Below are 14,052 nucleotides of genomic sequence, written 5' to 3'. Positions count from 1 at the left end.
CCCTCAATAAGGGGTAATTATATCTTAGTTGGGATCAAGTACAGGTACTGTTTTATTATTACAGAGAAAAGGGAATCATTTAACCATTAAATAAACCCAATAGGGCTGTTCTGCCCCCAATAAGGGGTAATTATATCTTAGTTGGGATCAAGTACAGGTACTGTTTTATTATTACAGAGAAAAGGGAATCATTTAACCATTAAATAAACCCAATAGGGCTGTTCTGCCCCAATAAGGGGTAATTATATCTTAGTTGGGATCAAGTACAGGTACTGTTTTATTATTACAGAGAAAAGGGAATCATTTAACCATGAAATAAACCCAATAGGGCTGTTCTGCCCCCAATAAGGGGTAATTATATCTTAGTTGGGATCAAGTACAGGTACTGTTTTATTATTACAGAGAAAAGGGAATCATTTAACCATTAAATAAACCCAATAGGGCTGTTCTGCCCCCAATAAGGGGTAATTATATCTTAGTTGGGATCAAGTACAGGTACTGTTTTATTATTACAGAGAAAAAGGAATCATTTAACCATTAAATAAACCCAATAGGGCTGTTCTGCCCCCAATAAGGGGTAATTATATCTTAGTTGGGATCAAGTACAGGTACTGTTTTATTATTACAGAGAAAAGGGAATCATTTAACCATTAAATAAACCCAATAGGACTGTTCTGCCCCCAATAAGGGGTAATTATATCTTAGTTGGGATCAAGTACAGGTACTGTTTTATTATTACAGAGAAAAAGGAAATCAGTTTTAAAAATCTGAATTATTTGATTAAAATGGAGTCTATGGGAGACAGGCTTTTCCGTAATTTGGAGCTTTCTGGATAACGGGTTTCTGGATAAGGGATCCTATACCTGTATCTGCTGATCCTCCAGGACTAGGGTTGCCGCCCAGCCAGTGTTTCAAACCCTAAAATACCAGCCAAGGCTGGGGCCGATATTACAAAATTACTGGCAATGTACTTGCTGGTAACTGTTTAATAACTAGTCCTCTGACCCCAGACCGCCCCTGATCCACCTCCATAACACCCCCGCCCACATCCAAATCTCTCTCTGAGCTTGTCCATCTACCCCACACTACTCGCTAAGTTTGCTAGCTGTGGCCCATGATGTCACAACTCCGCTCTCATTGTGTCATGACCCCGCCCCTGTTGTCATTGAACTGCCCTCTCATAGACACACCCACACTCTGGCCAGTATTAGAAGCTACAAAAGGTGGCAACCCTATCCAGGGTAGCCAGGTAAGGGGTAAGCAGAAAGAAGGGGCAGACCTGGACTGGCAATCTGTGGGTTCAGGCAAATGCCAGAGGGGCTGCTGTAAGGTGCCATAGGCAGTCACTATTTATTGGGCCTATAGGGGGCTGTTTGGGCCTCTGTGTACTTAAAATGTCATGGCATATTTTGACTCCCATTCAGGAGTACCCCACTGCATACCTCCCAACATTTAAAAAATGTAAAGAGAGACAAAATGAAATGCCACAGTAGTGTGGTAAAAATGTTTTGGCCATGCCCTTTTTGTGACCACACCCCTAAATACCACACCCATTTTATACAATTTGGCAGGTTAAAGTTTGAACACATTTCTGGGGGTTTTGGGGTCTTGTTTTATGTGTTATTACAGTTTTGCTAATGAGGGTGAAATTGCCCTTTAAGCTGTGAGTCTCAGTTCCCCCAAGAGACCTGTTTAGCTTATTAATTACAATTGTATCTCAGTGCAGGGGCTGAGTATTCTGGGCTCTGCCAAAAGCTACTTATCTAATTAAGTTTGAGAAACTTTGTATCAGTGTAGGAGATCAAAGGGAAATGAGGGACTTTTCAATAAGAATCCGTAACTGCGAGCTGTAAAAATTGGGACTGTATTGCGAAAATCCGGACAGTTTGCAGGTATGGCCTACTGTAAACACCTGCCTACCCCTAGGGGCTGATTTACTTACCCACGAACGGGTCGAATGGAGTCCGATTGCGTTTTTTTCGTAATGATCGGTACTTTGCGATTTTTTCGTATGTTTTGCGATTTTTTCGGATTCTTTACGAATTTTTCGGATCCAATACGATTTTTGCTGGTAACGAAAAATTCGTACAGAATCCGAAAAAATCGCAAAACATACGAAAAAGTCGCAAAATGTTCGTTTTCAAGTCAGAACTTTTCCAATTCGGGTCGGATTCGTGGGTTAGTAAATCAGCCCCCTAGTTTCAGCCCTGAATAAAGGCCACTGAATATTTGCTTATTCCCCAGTGCAAAAAGTATTGTTTAAACAAAACCTATTGTATAAAAATACCCGCTTTAGCGATGGAATCCTTACTGTGTGTGTGTGGGTCTGTGTGTTTACACAGTACAGGGGTTTTCAACCCTCAGTAGAACTAGTTTTACTCTTTTTTTTTTAGCTACATTTTCTGCCTTTGTCAGTGCTCAGACTCCATGACTCCATAGTTATAAATGGGGCCAGGTTATGGGCAGGTGGCTGTGGCAAGGGGACAAAAGCAGCCAGTCTCAAAACCCAAATGAAAACTACTTTGGTGTGATGCCACATAGTAATTGTTTAGCTTTTTGTTCAACCTCTACAGTTTCGAATTTTAGTAGCTATTTGGTAGGGTCAGTTTACCCTAGCAACCAGCTTGAGGTTTGAATGAGAGACTGGAATATGAATAGAAAGGGCTAGAATGCAAATTAAAAATATTCATAAAATTGTAGCCTTACAGAGCAATCATTTCAACTTCTGGGGTCAGTGACCCCTATGTGAAAGCTGGAAACAGGCAGAAGAAAAAGGCAAATAATTTGAAAACTGTAAGAAATGAACCATGAAGATCAATTAAAAACAATAGGACATTCTATAACATACTAAAAGTTACCATAAAGGTAAACTACCCCTTTAAATGTTATAGGTGTTGTACAGAAATTGCCTTTGGTTGAGGCCCAATAGAGCTGGGTCCCATTGCAGGGGATCCTCCCCCAAGCCTGACCCTGATGTGACTAAGGTATTTTACTTGTGGTGTTTTGATTGGAAAGCCAGTGGTGGTGGCCCCCAGGACTCTAGTCATTATTAAACAATAACTTCCAGCACCCTTCAGCTGGCAAAGACATGGAGAGGGTCCTTGGAGCTGTATTTTTAAAGTATAATACAAAATGTTCTTTTCAGCCTCATTAATGAAGTTTGGAATCAGACCCACCATCAGAGGGTTCACCAGTCAGGGGTCCTGTAGCAAAGGGGGTCTGTAAAGATGAAAAGATGTGATTCTTGCATCTTACAGGGCACCTGTCACCCCAAAAGTGTTTTCCCCTGTGGGAGGTGTGGGCTCCAGTTGGGTGAAACAATAGTTTTGGGGGTTTTTATGCCCCCTGAGAGCACTATCCCCCTAACAAAAGTGTTGGCTCTATAAGCCCATAACTCTGGTGGGGTAAACAATTAAAGAAGGCCAGGATTGGGCAGAGAATGGGCAGGGTCTGGGGGACTCATGGGTGGGGTTATGCTGTAATGAGGCATGGTAGGGGTTAAAGCAGGTGTGTGGCCATGCATGCACAGGGTCTGTTGGCCCCAGGTGATTGCTGGGTTAATACCTGAGGCCTTTTGGGGAGAGGGTCTTGCCAGCTTAGTAGTATGGGGCCATGGTTACTGATGGCAGCCCTGCCTGGCATTATAGCAATAGGTGCAAAACACACAAATATTGGTTCATGCAGCAATGACAAAATGATGGGAAATCTAAGTTATTTTCATTAGAAATGTAAAGCTGTGGCTTGGTGTTGTATCCTGTTCCTTCTGAAGAGAATGTATCGTACTCAGAAATATCAGGTTAAGGGTTCCCGTAGGCTCGGCGTGGTTATATAAGGACAGTCCTGAGTGCATTCAGAGCTGCTGAATAGAACACTAATGGCGCTGGAACGGCGCAGCATGGAACAAAACTAAGTGCACTTCAGTTCTAGAGAGCTTTGTGTAAAACCTGCAGCTATTAAGCTTTAATCCCATGTAAAGAGGGATTAACTGGGTTAGGTGGGTGCCAGAGGGTCCCCTTGCTTCAAAAGTAAGGAGTAAACTCCCAAGTCACATGAATAACCTCATGATTATTGTATATTGTGTTAAGTGTTGTGTATATATATATATATATATATATATATATATATATATAGATCAAACGGAGGAGAAGCAGGCACTCACGTCTCTATAGGGTCACAGGTGCCTGGGTGCAGTATACCATATTGTATAGAATAGAAAAAAGTAGATGCCGCACTCACAGGTCTTAGTGAAAAATAAAGAAAATTTATTGTGTCAAACTAACGTTTCGGCTGTGTCCACAGCCTTTAAGGCTGTGGACACAGCCGAAACGTTAGTTTGACACAATAAATTTTCTTTATTTTTCACTAAGACCTGTGAGTGCGGCATCTACTTTTTTCTATATATATATATACTGTATATTGTATAATATTGTATTAGGTATTGCATATATATTGTATTACATGGTATATTGTAGTAAGTGCGTATATATTGTATGATATTGTATATTGTATTAAATGTTGTAGATAATGATGAGCGAACTGTAACGTCCATAAAATTCACAAAATAACAAGAAAATTAGCGAAACGACAAAAAATCGTCGTGCAGCTTTTTTGTTGCCCATGGTTTAATTTTGTCGCCCATCTTTTTTTGATGCAGCTGCACCCATTTTGCCATGACTGCGCCCAATTGGACGCGACCGCAACTTTTTTTGAGGTTTCGCAAAATAATTCGCCAATGGCCAAATGCAGAAATTTGCTGTGAATCCACGCCTGGTGAAAATATTCGCTCATCACTAGTTGTAGATATTGTATTACATTGTATATTAAATTAAGTGTGTATATATTGTATGATACTGTATATTGTATTAGTACAATATAACTGATATAGACAAAGCCATACACAGCTTTTTTCTCACTACAGTGCATTGCGGTATTGTCAGCGCACTTGGAGCCCTATGTTACTTGTATTTACTACCTGGAATTAGCAACATAGTACATTCCCCTCACTACAGAAGTGGAACAGAGGGGGACTGTATAGCGCAGCTGGTTCCAGGCAGATGGGCAAAGCAAATACAGGGTAACATTGGAACAATAAGCCCCTATTTGGTTAGGCATTTGACCATACTTCCAAAACACTTTTGCTGATTTTTCACAAGATATAGCTGGCCACACCTTTGGAAGGACCCCATACACAAGCCAATAAGCTGCCAACATGGTCTGAAGGGGCAGCTTTTATTGGCCCATGTATGACCATATTAACTCCCCCTCCCAGGCATTAGGCCACTTGTTGGAAGCCATAAATGTCTCATGGCTGAGGGACCACTTATTTTTTTATGGCTTATACACAGTCAATGTAACATGCAACACTGCACTATAGAACTATGGGAGAAAAGCAATGTAAACAGTAAAAAGCATGGGAACTCTGTATTTAGTTGATCCCATGTACCTGAATGTATGTAACCCTTTAAAAAATAGATATACAGCTTTCAATGTTGTGCCATAAAACAGTGTAATTATGCAATTATGTACTTATGCAAAAGATGCATTAAGGAGTTATTGGCAGACAGGGCAGGGCCCCATTTTCGCTGTTATTTGGCCACCAGAGGTCCATATACCTTTAACACCTGCCTTGAGGTTCGTAATTGTGTTTGTAAATGAGCAATAAGAGCTTCGAGGCAGGCCTGTGTATACAAAGTCATGCTTAAAAGCAGTATAGACAGGTTCTTTATTTCCGTAAAACAGTGATAGAAAGAGAATTTACAGCACAATGAAAACACTGCTACCCTTGTATCATCTCCCAACACTGTAGTCTCATTCATCTGAAAGCAGTTATACGACCTATAAACTGGAGATCATCAAGAGCAGAGGAGCTGGTTAAGTGTCAGCGTCTGCCTCAATCTGCCGCACTGGAAGGTCTCTATGAGCACAGGGGGCATGAGAAATGCAAACAGTCCCACAGATCTGCCTCTGTTTAACCAAGACCCACTTCAAATATAAAGAGTCTCACGGTTGAGCCCAGCACAATCTCAAACACTCTTCCATGCATTTCTACTGTCCAAAAAACATCTTAGGACCAATCTATACTCATCTCCAGTGCTGTAGCCCAGCGCAAAATCCTTTTTGGGAACCCCCTATATCTTTACTCTGTGAGGGTGAGCCACTGACCCTAATTATACAGGCCATACACTGAAACATTTTGCCAAATTAGTGGACTTTTGCCCACTTTGTTCCTGGGGAAATGATTGGATAATGGCAGGGGATTATACAAACCTGTTAGGAGAGGACTGCATCTTCAAACTTGCCCAGTAGGTATCTGGTCAGTCCCCCATCAGATATTGGTTGGCCTTTCCATTGTTTTGGGCAACTTGCTCAGGAACTGGCAGTCTTTGTCAAACCATGTATGGCAACTTACAGTTGTTGATCTGAAGAGTGAGCTTGTGAAGTTAAAAGGCACGATTACTCTTTAATGATGAAATGCCTATTCTTTAAGGGAACGTTCATTTAGTGATGGCCCCATTAGGTAGGTTTTCCTAGCAAAAATTCCAATTCAAAAGTCCTATACTAAGTAAGGTTTTTTTTCCTTTGACAAAAGATTCCTAACGTATGGGAATTAGATTGAAGCAAATCTTGTCAGACTTCTTACATGGCCAATTAAGAGGCAGTCATGTCACAATGTCTCTATATACTGTATTGCAGCAAGACCTTGGAGAGCTCTACTGCAAGACAGAGATATGGGGACCATGTTCCTTAGCTCATCAAAAGCATGAAAATCACCCAGTCATTGGCCCAGAGTGCCCCGAAAAACTAAGGGCCTCAGTACAATTGCACTTGCCATATGGTGAATTGTCCTGTCCTACCTTTATGGGATTATACCTATATATTATATTGAAATATATCATACTTCCAGTGGTCCCAATTTAGGGGTGACAATCCCAGATCAGAGACCCCATAAAGCTTAAGGTTTTCCTATAAAGGGATAGGATGGCTTTACACCCAGGATTTGGTGTAACTAGACAACAAAAAGAAGTAGACTGTTCTGCGTTTTTTTTTTATATCAAACTATTGGGAGGTACGTTATAATGAGTTCATAGCTGTGCTTGTGATGTTTATGGAATAGCACTTGACCAAATTAACTAGGGAGACTAAAGTTATAAGAGAATTAACCTATTGTAAACATGAACTGCTACCTGCCAATAGAAAAACAGCCAAAGAGGCGAGAAAAAACATACAGCCTCTCATCAATGGGCATGGAGCAAAATGAAGAGGACAGCAGGAATAGGGTAGTACAATATTCTTTTAATTATTTCATGAAGGTCTTTCTAAAAACATCATTCTTTCCAGTGATATTTAACCCATTGTATCACACTCTTTTCCAGGAGCCGTTGCCTGCTACAGGATCTGCCCCTGCTCTTGTTCCCAATCAGTTATACGATAGCAAAGAGCCTGCCAAAAGCAAAGAATGTGGAGGCAAAGTGGAAGAGACATTTTCCTCCTTAATAACCGAGGACCTGAATGTGCCCCCTGCAACTCCCAGGTAACCCATAACATACTCACTACTCAACTCAATTGAACTCTTTATTTTCATTTCCCCACTTTTGTCTGCTTTCATATCTATTACCACATAATTTTACTGCTTCCATGTGCCCTCCTTGCCCTTTTGGAACATGGGGATGAGGTAGTTAGAAGAGGACTTGCAGGGCTGTGTTTAATACTCATTGTGGCCTAGGTGAGGGCAGGAGAATAGGAAAAGGATATCTAATATTGAAGACCATTGGGAGTTCTCCTGATATCCTTATCCTTACTGTATTCACTTGTCATAACACTGGTATAGGACTGGTTATTTAGAATTTTTCTGAACCTGGGGTTTTCCAGATAAGGTGTTTTGCCTCCTATACACATTAATTATATTAGCTGGGATCAAGTACAAGTACTATTTTATTATTACAGAAAAATAAATGTGAATTATTTGATTAAAATGAAGTCTACGGGAAATCTCCTTCCATTAATTTGGAGCTTCCTAGATAATGGGTTTCTGGATAACAGAGCCCATACATTTACTGTGGACTAAGTGCTTATATCTTCTAGTACAGGGGTCCTTTGGTTGTTCCAGAGCCAAGCTTTTTGCATAACTGGTCTGGTATTACCTTCTATAATATGTTGGATAGAAGCAGCATTGGCAGTGCCCATGTGGCTCTATCACTGGCAATGAGCTTAGAATACTAGGGACGTCTATGAAGATTCTCATTCATCCAGGTCATGATATACAGTATCTAGTAGAATTAAGTCTAAAACAACTGGACTTTTCTGAGTTTTTCTTGAAAACGTTTCACCACTCATCCGAGTGGCTTCTTCAGTTCAAATGACTGGTAGGGAATTCCCCGGTATTTAAACTCTTGATGGTAGTAGAGTCATAGACATCCAATCACAATGGTTCCATTGAACTTGTTCAGTTAGGTGTTAGCTGAAACTGACAGGTGTAAGAAGGTATGATCCAATCACAATGGTACCAAGATTCTCATTGATGAAGGTGTTAATCCTTCAAAGTACATGACTGGAAGTGTGAACTGTTGTGAAACTGCCGGGGTAAGGATGTCAACGCGCCATTGTATGTTGGTGACAAGCGGTGTCTCAGGCCCCCTCCTCTGTTCAGGGATGGTTTTTCCAGGTTGGCATAAATGGCCTCTTTCACACCTCTTTCAAACCATCTGTCCTCTCGGTCCAAAATATGCACGTTACTGTCCTCAAAAGAGTGACCTTTTTCTTTGAGGTGTAGATAGACTGCTGAGTCTTGTCCTGAGGAGTTTGCCCGCCTATGTTGGGCCATTCTCTTACAGAGAGGTTGTTTTGTCTCCCCAATGTATAAGTCAGAGCACTCTTCACTACACTGGACAGCATAGACCACATTACTCTTCATGTGCTTGGGTGTTGGGTCTTTCGGGTGCACCAGCTTCTGTCTCAGGGTGTTGCTGGGTTTGCAAAACACAGGAATGCGATGTTTGTTGAAAATTCTCCTAAGTTTTTCTGATGTTCCAGCAACATATGGAATTACTATGTTGTTTCGCCTGCTGTGTTCCTCCCTTCTGTTTGTAGGTCTGGTCTTTCTGTTGGTCTTTAATTTGGTTTTGATGAAGGCCCAGTCTGGGTACCCACAAGTTTTCAGAGCTCCTTTTAGATGTTTATATTCTTTCTCCTTGGCCTCTGCATTGGATGCCACAGTTTCAGCCCGATGATGTAGAGTCCTAATTACACCCAGTTTATGTTCCAAAGGGTGGTGGGAATCAAACAGCAAGTACTGGTCTGTGTGGGTGGGTTTCCTGTATACTTCAATATCCAGGTCCCTCCCCTCTTTGATAACTATAGCACAGTCCAAAAAAGCCAGTTTGCTGTCTTTCACATCTTCCCTTGTGAATGTGATGTTTTTGTCCACCGAGTTTATGTGTTTGGTGAAGGCTGGAACCTCGCGTGCTTTAATTTTGACCCAGGTGTCATCCACATATCTGAACCAATGACTTGGTGTTGTTCCCTTGAAGGTGTCCAGGGCTTTCTTTTCCACTTCTTCCATGTAAAGGTTCGCTACAATTGGAGACACAGGCGAACCCATGGCACAGCCATGTTTTTGTCTATAGAAAACTTCCTTGTGCTTGAAGTACGTGGTATTGAGACATAGGTCCAGTAAGGAACAAACTTGTTCTGGGGTCAGCTTTGTTCTGCTGCTGAGGGTGGTGTCTTGTTTCAGCCGTTTCCTCACTGTATCAATTGCCTCGGCAGTGGGTATGCATGTGAACAGAGATGTTACGTCATAGGACACCATTGTATCATCGATCTCCAGCTTTAACTCCTTCACTTTTTTGACAAAGTCCATGGAGTTCTGAATGTGGTGTACTGTGTTTCCAACTAAGGGGGCTAAGATGTTGTCCACGTATTTAGCAATGTTATAAGTCACACAGTTAATGCTGCTGACAATTGGCCTCAAAGGGGCTCCTTCTTTGTGTATTTTTGGGAGTCCATATAGGCATGGAGTGGCTTCGCCTTTACCCAGTAGTGACTCTACTACCATCAAGAGTTTAAATACCGGGGAATTCCCTACCAGTCATTTGAACTGAAGAAGCCACTCGGATGAGTGGTGAAACGTTTTCAAGAAAAACTCAGAAAAGTCCAGTTGTTTTAGACTTAATTCTACTAGATACTGAATACTAGGGACGTACAGCAGCTGCTCCAGGGGAATGAGAATGCCATAGGAATGTTGGTGCTGGCTGACAGGGAGGAATGTGAAACAGTTGCACTTGTGGCCAGCTGATGTCTGGAGTAACTGTGGTTTTACAACATATTAGATCAGTCCCTGGGCAGAGGAATGTCAACTCAGAATGTCAGAACCAAGACAAGCAATATGGTAGCCCAACCTGTATGCATTGATACATGTAACTGTGCACTAAGGGAATGTTCTGCAAGCAAAATAAACTTTATTGTCTATATATGTAAGGCATGCCACCCCTTTAACAGTACAGTAACTGTTCTTATGCCATACCCCTGCAGGTAAATGCCATGCCCACCCATGTATAGGTTTCAGCATGTTCCAGACAGAATACCGCTTGGCACATTTAAGCACCATGGTGCAAGCAGTTCAGGCTCGGGTTCAGTGCTCTGTTACACTGGGTTATGGAATGCTAAGGAACAAAAGCAGCTTTTTCTCCCCAAGGGCGCAGGTCAGGGACAAGGACAAACAAACAGCAGCTTTCGCCTCTACAAACAAGTGCAGGTCAGCAGCTTCCAACTTAGAGGTCAAGCCATGAGTAACTCTGGCACTTTCACTGCTACATTTGGCACAGGTGTACAATGCACTAGCCCTGCAAACCATGTTGGACTACAATTCCCAACATCCCCATTACAGTCAAAAGCAGGGAGCCGGACCGTGTGCTGTTACATTTTCAACCCATTGGCATAACCTCTTAGTGATTGACAGCTTTTCCATAATTAAATGGAGAAGTTATGCAACTGTTTCACTGGCAGACTAAGGAGGGATTCCGAGTGTTGGGAGCAGTTCCAATAGTAATGAAGGAATACGTAACAGCAAAGGAATTGTTTTAACCATTCAAGTGTCTAGGCATTCAAGTGCAAGGCAAATATAGTATATAATGGGGTGCTGCTGGTACTCAGCACCTACAGGGTTACCTGCTCTCGGTGAGTACTTATACACTCTGCTTACTTTGGAACTGATGTCATGGAGGTATGTATAACATGCATAAAATAACTGCACTCATTAAATATATATTTCTCTAGCAGCCCCCTATACCCAAAAAGTGTCTTTGGAATTAATCTTTTGCTGCTCCCTGTATACAAATGGTGTTAAATGAGCTCCCAGATGTATGTGCACAGTTATGACAATTTAATAAAATGAATTTTATTGATCAGTGGTTATGCTCTGTGACATATTCCATTTATATCTGTTCAGTACACCCCCTGCTTCATGGAAAGGTATTATAATACAAATGTGGGCCATGATGAGTTAGGACGGCTGGAGCCAGCCATTCTGAGAGAATGGTGGTTCAGGTAAGGCTAAAATGACATGCTAAGCCATTACAGCTTCATGGAAGCTAGAGCAAGCAAAACAGAATACTGACAGAGTAATGCAAAGGAAACCCTTAAAGGGGCACTAAAGGGGAACTAAAACCCTACACAAACCAATTATTGGTGCAGTGCACTGTATTGGTGTGTGGTGTAATTCCCACACCTTGGGGCACATTTACTAATCCACGAACGTCCGAAAAGCGCCCGAATGCGTTTTTTTCGTAATGATCGGTATTATGCGACTTTTTCGAGCGCTCAATACGAAAAAGTCGCGACAATTCGCAAAAGTCATAATGGCTATGAAAAAGTCGCGACAATTCACGAAAGTCATAATGGCTATGAAAAAGTTGCGACAATTTGCGCAAGTCGTAACGGCTACGAAAAAGTGCCAAAAAATACGAAAATGTCGCAAAATGTTCGTTTTCCAATCCGAATTTTTCCCATTCGGATTCGGATTCGTGGATTAGTAAATCAGCCCCCTTGTGTCTCAACCTTTTCCCCTTGCGCAGGGTCCATTTCACCCTTTGTATCGGTTATTGGTTACTTTGTATGTGACTCTGTATGTGCAATGTATGAAACCAACTTATTGTGCAGCACTGCGGAATATGTTGGCGCTTTATAAATACATGTTAATAATAATAATACATTTTCAGCATACAGCAGCCTGACACAAGTCATTAACCACCCTCATTCCTATTTTCCAATTTTCATTTCCATCATCCCCATTATTTTTCCGGCCGCCATGCCCAGCTAGTGGAATAATGACATTGCTCTCTCAGCACTCATTCTCATACTTCCATTGTGCTCACTGATATTATTTTTCTGTTTTCCTGCAGTGGAGAGGTCCCAATGCCGTATGGCTGGGAGGAAGGACAGCTGCTTCCTGCGGTTCCGCTCGCTGATCTTTATATAGCAGGCCTGGGAGACAAGGGATCAACCAGTAGCCCACACCCTGGAACCATTAGGTATCACTGTGCATGCCTCATAATGTGTTTCTTTTGTAACAGCTGCGGCTTTGGAGCATACTATTTGAAGCTATTTATTATTCCTTATTCTAACACGATCCAGGGGGGCTGCCTAAGCTTGCTGTGTTGCATCTTGCTGTCTGCACTGGGCATGGCCACAATTAGTGAGCTTTCAGGGGTTAATCATGTAACTACACGCCAGGCAGGAATCATGCACGGACCTGTTGAATTCATTCTCTTCTGTCAAAAACTGGGACAAGAAATATGGATGAAAGAATTATAGTTATGTGTAATGTAACCACAGAATAAATTAATGTGTTCTTGTACCAGAAAAATAATGACAGTCGTCCTGAAGAGCAGCTATAACTGTTCATGTGGTTTAGTAGCAGCTTTGCTGGTCTGGTCTTGTTTTAGAATAAAAACAGATAAAATAGATACAGAGATATGTAAACAGGCACCCTGCTATAGTTCCACTGATATTCAAACAGTAAATACACAGAATAGCTATGCACCCTTGACTGGTCTTTAAGGTGGGTCCCCCATGAGGTCAACCCCACAGTTTAGCTTAATTGTTTTGCAAGGCTACTGATAAAGATGCAGACAGACACAACAAAGTTGCATAGTTAAGTTGGGACCAAAGTCCATCACGTTTAACCCCTCCAAACACACAAGTAGCATGCTAGGGCCTACATTGTGCAACTTCTTGGCTAAGCCACTGCAGAGTTCCTTATGTGATCTTTCTTAGTGTGCACCTGTATATGTAGGGCAAAGACAAAGTGGCCTTAGGTCCATTTCCATGTTCTTGGTTTCACCTTTTGCCCACCAGCTGCTCTCTGTGTGGCCATTAGTTCTATCACAGTGTGCCACCCCAGTGGGCAGGGTACTGAGCGCATATGCTAACAATTACCCTTCAGCACAAGGTAGCACACTGCACATGAACTTATCCCAGCAAGATATCTAAAAAAAAGACTGCTCCACAGGCACATGATACAACAGTGCCCAGGAGCCCGGTCACCCTTAGGGGTCAGTTTAGTTCTACAGCTGATCAATCAATAGTTGAATATTGAAGTAGTCCCTTTATTAGAAACTAGTGTATGAAAGATTGCTTCCTCCTACAGGTTTGTATTGTAGAGGTGGTAGAATGTGGCTAATTGCTCTCAGAAACGATACCGAGCCAGGACATTCTAGGCCTCAGGCATTCTTGCAAGTTCATTTTCACTGAGGCACTCACTATGGTCTCATCTGTTTGGCAGAAGATCAGAGCTGTCATATTGTTCTGTGAGCTGCCAACGACTTCATTTATCCTTTCAGACTGATGCCTGTAGACCAGGGATGCCAAATGTCTTGTCTATGAGCCTCCTTGAGCTTTTGCTCAGCATAGTTCTTAGGGGAAGCTGGGAGTTGAAGTTCACAGCTGATGGTCTTTGGATTTGGTGGCCCTACTATTCGTAATGCAAAGTCAATATAAAATGAATAAGTAGTGATGCATGTGGCACTGTCAATAAAATGTATAGCAAGGATATCT

The 14,052-nt window shown here is 41.9% G+C and overlaps 1 protein-coding gene across 7 annotated transcripts in view; it reads left to right on the top strand.

The window, feature by feature from the left end:
* The window catches only part of tacc2 (transforming, acidic coiled-coil containing protein 2), a 99,512-nt gene that overhangs the window by 17,376 nt on the left and 68,084 nt on the right, over positions 1-14,052 (top strand). For all 7 annotated transcript variants that reach the window (XM_031905207.1, XM_031905212.1, XM_031905210.1 and 4 more), the window contains 2 exons: positions 7,374-7,531; positions 12,399-12,527. In XM_031905207.1, the coding sequence (XP_031761067.1) occupies positions 7,374-7,531; positions 12,399-12,527 (287 nt within the window). The remainder of the gene's footprint in view (positions 1-7,373; positions 7,532-12,398; positions 12,528-14,052) is intronic.

This window comes from Xenopus tropicalis, chromosome 7, assembly GCF_000004195.4.
Source record: "Xenopus tropicalis strain Nigerian chromosome 7, UCB_Xtro_10.0, whole genome shotgun sequence".
Taxonomy (NCBI): Eukaryota; Metazoa; Chordata; class Amphibia; order Anura; family Pipidae; genus Xenopus; species Xenopus tropicalis.
This window is presented reverse-complemented; position numbering and strand designations above follow the sequence as displayed.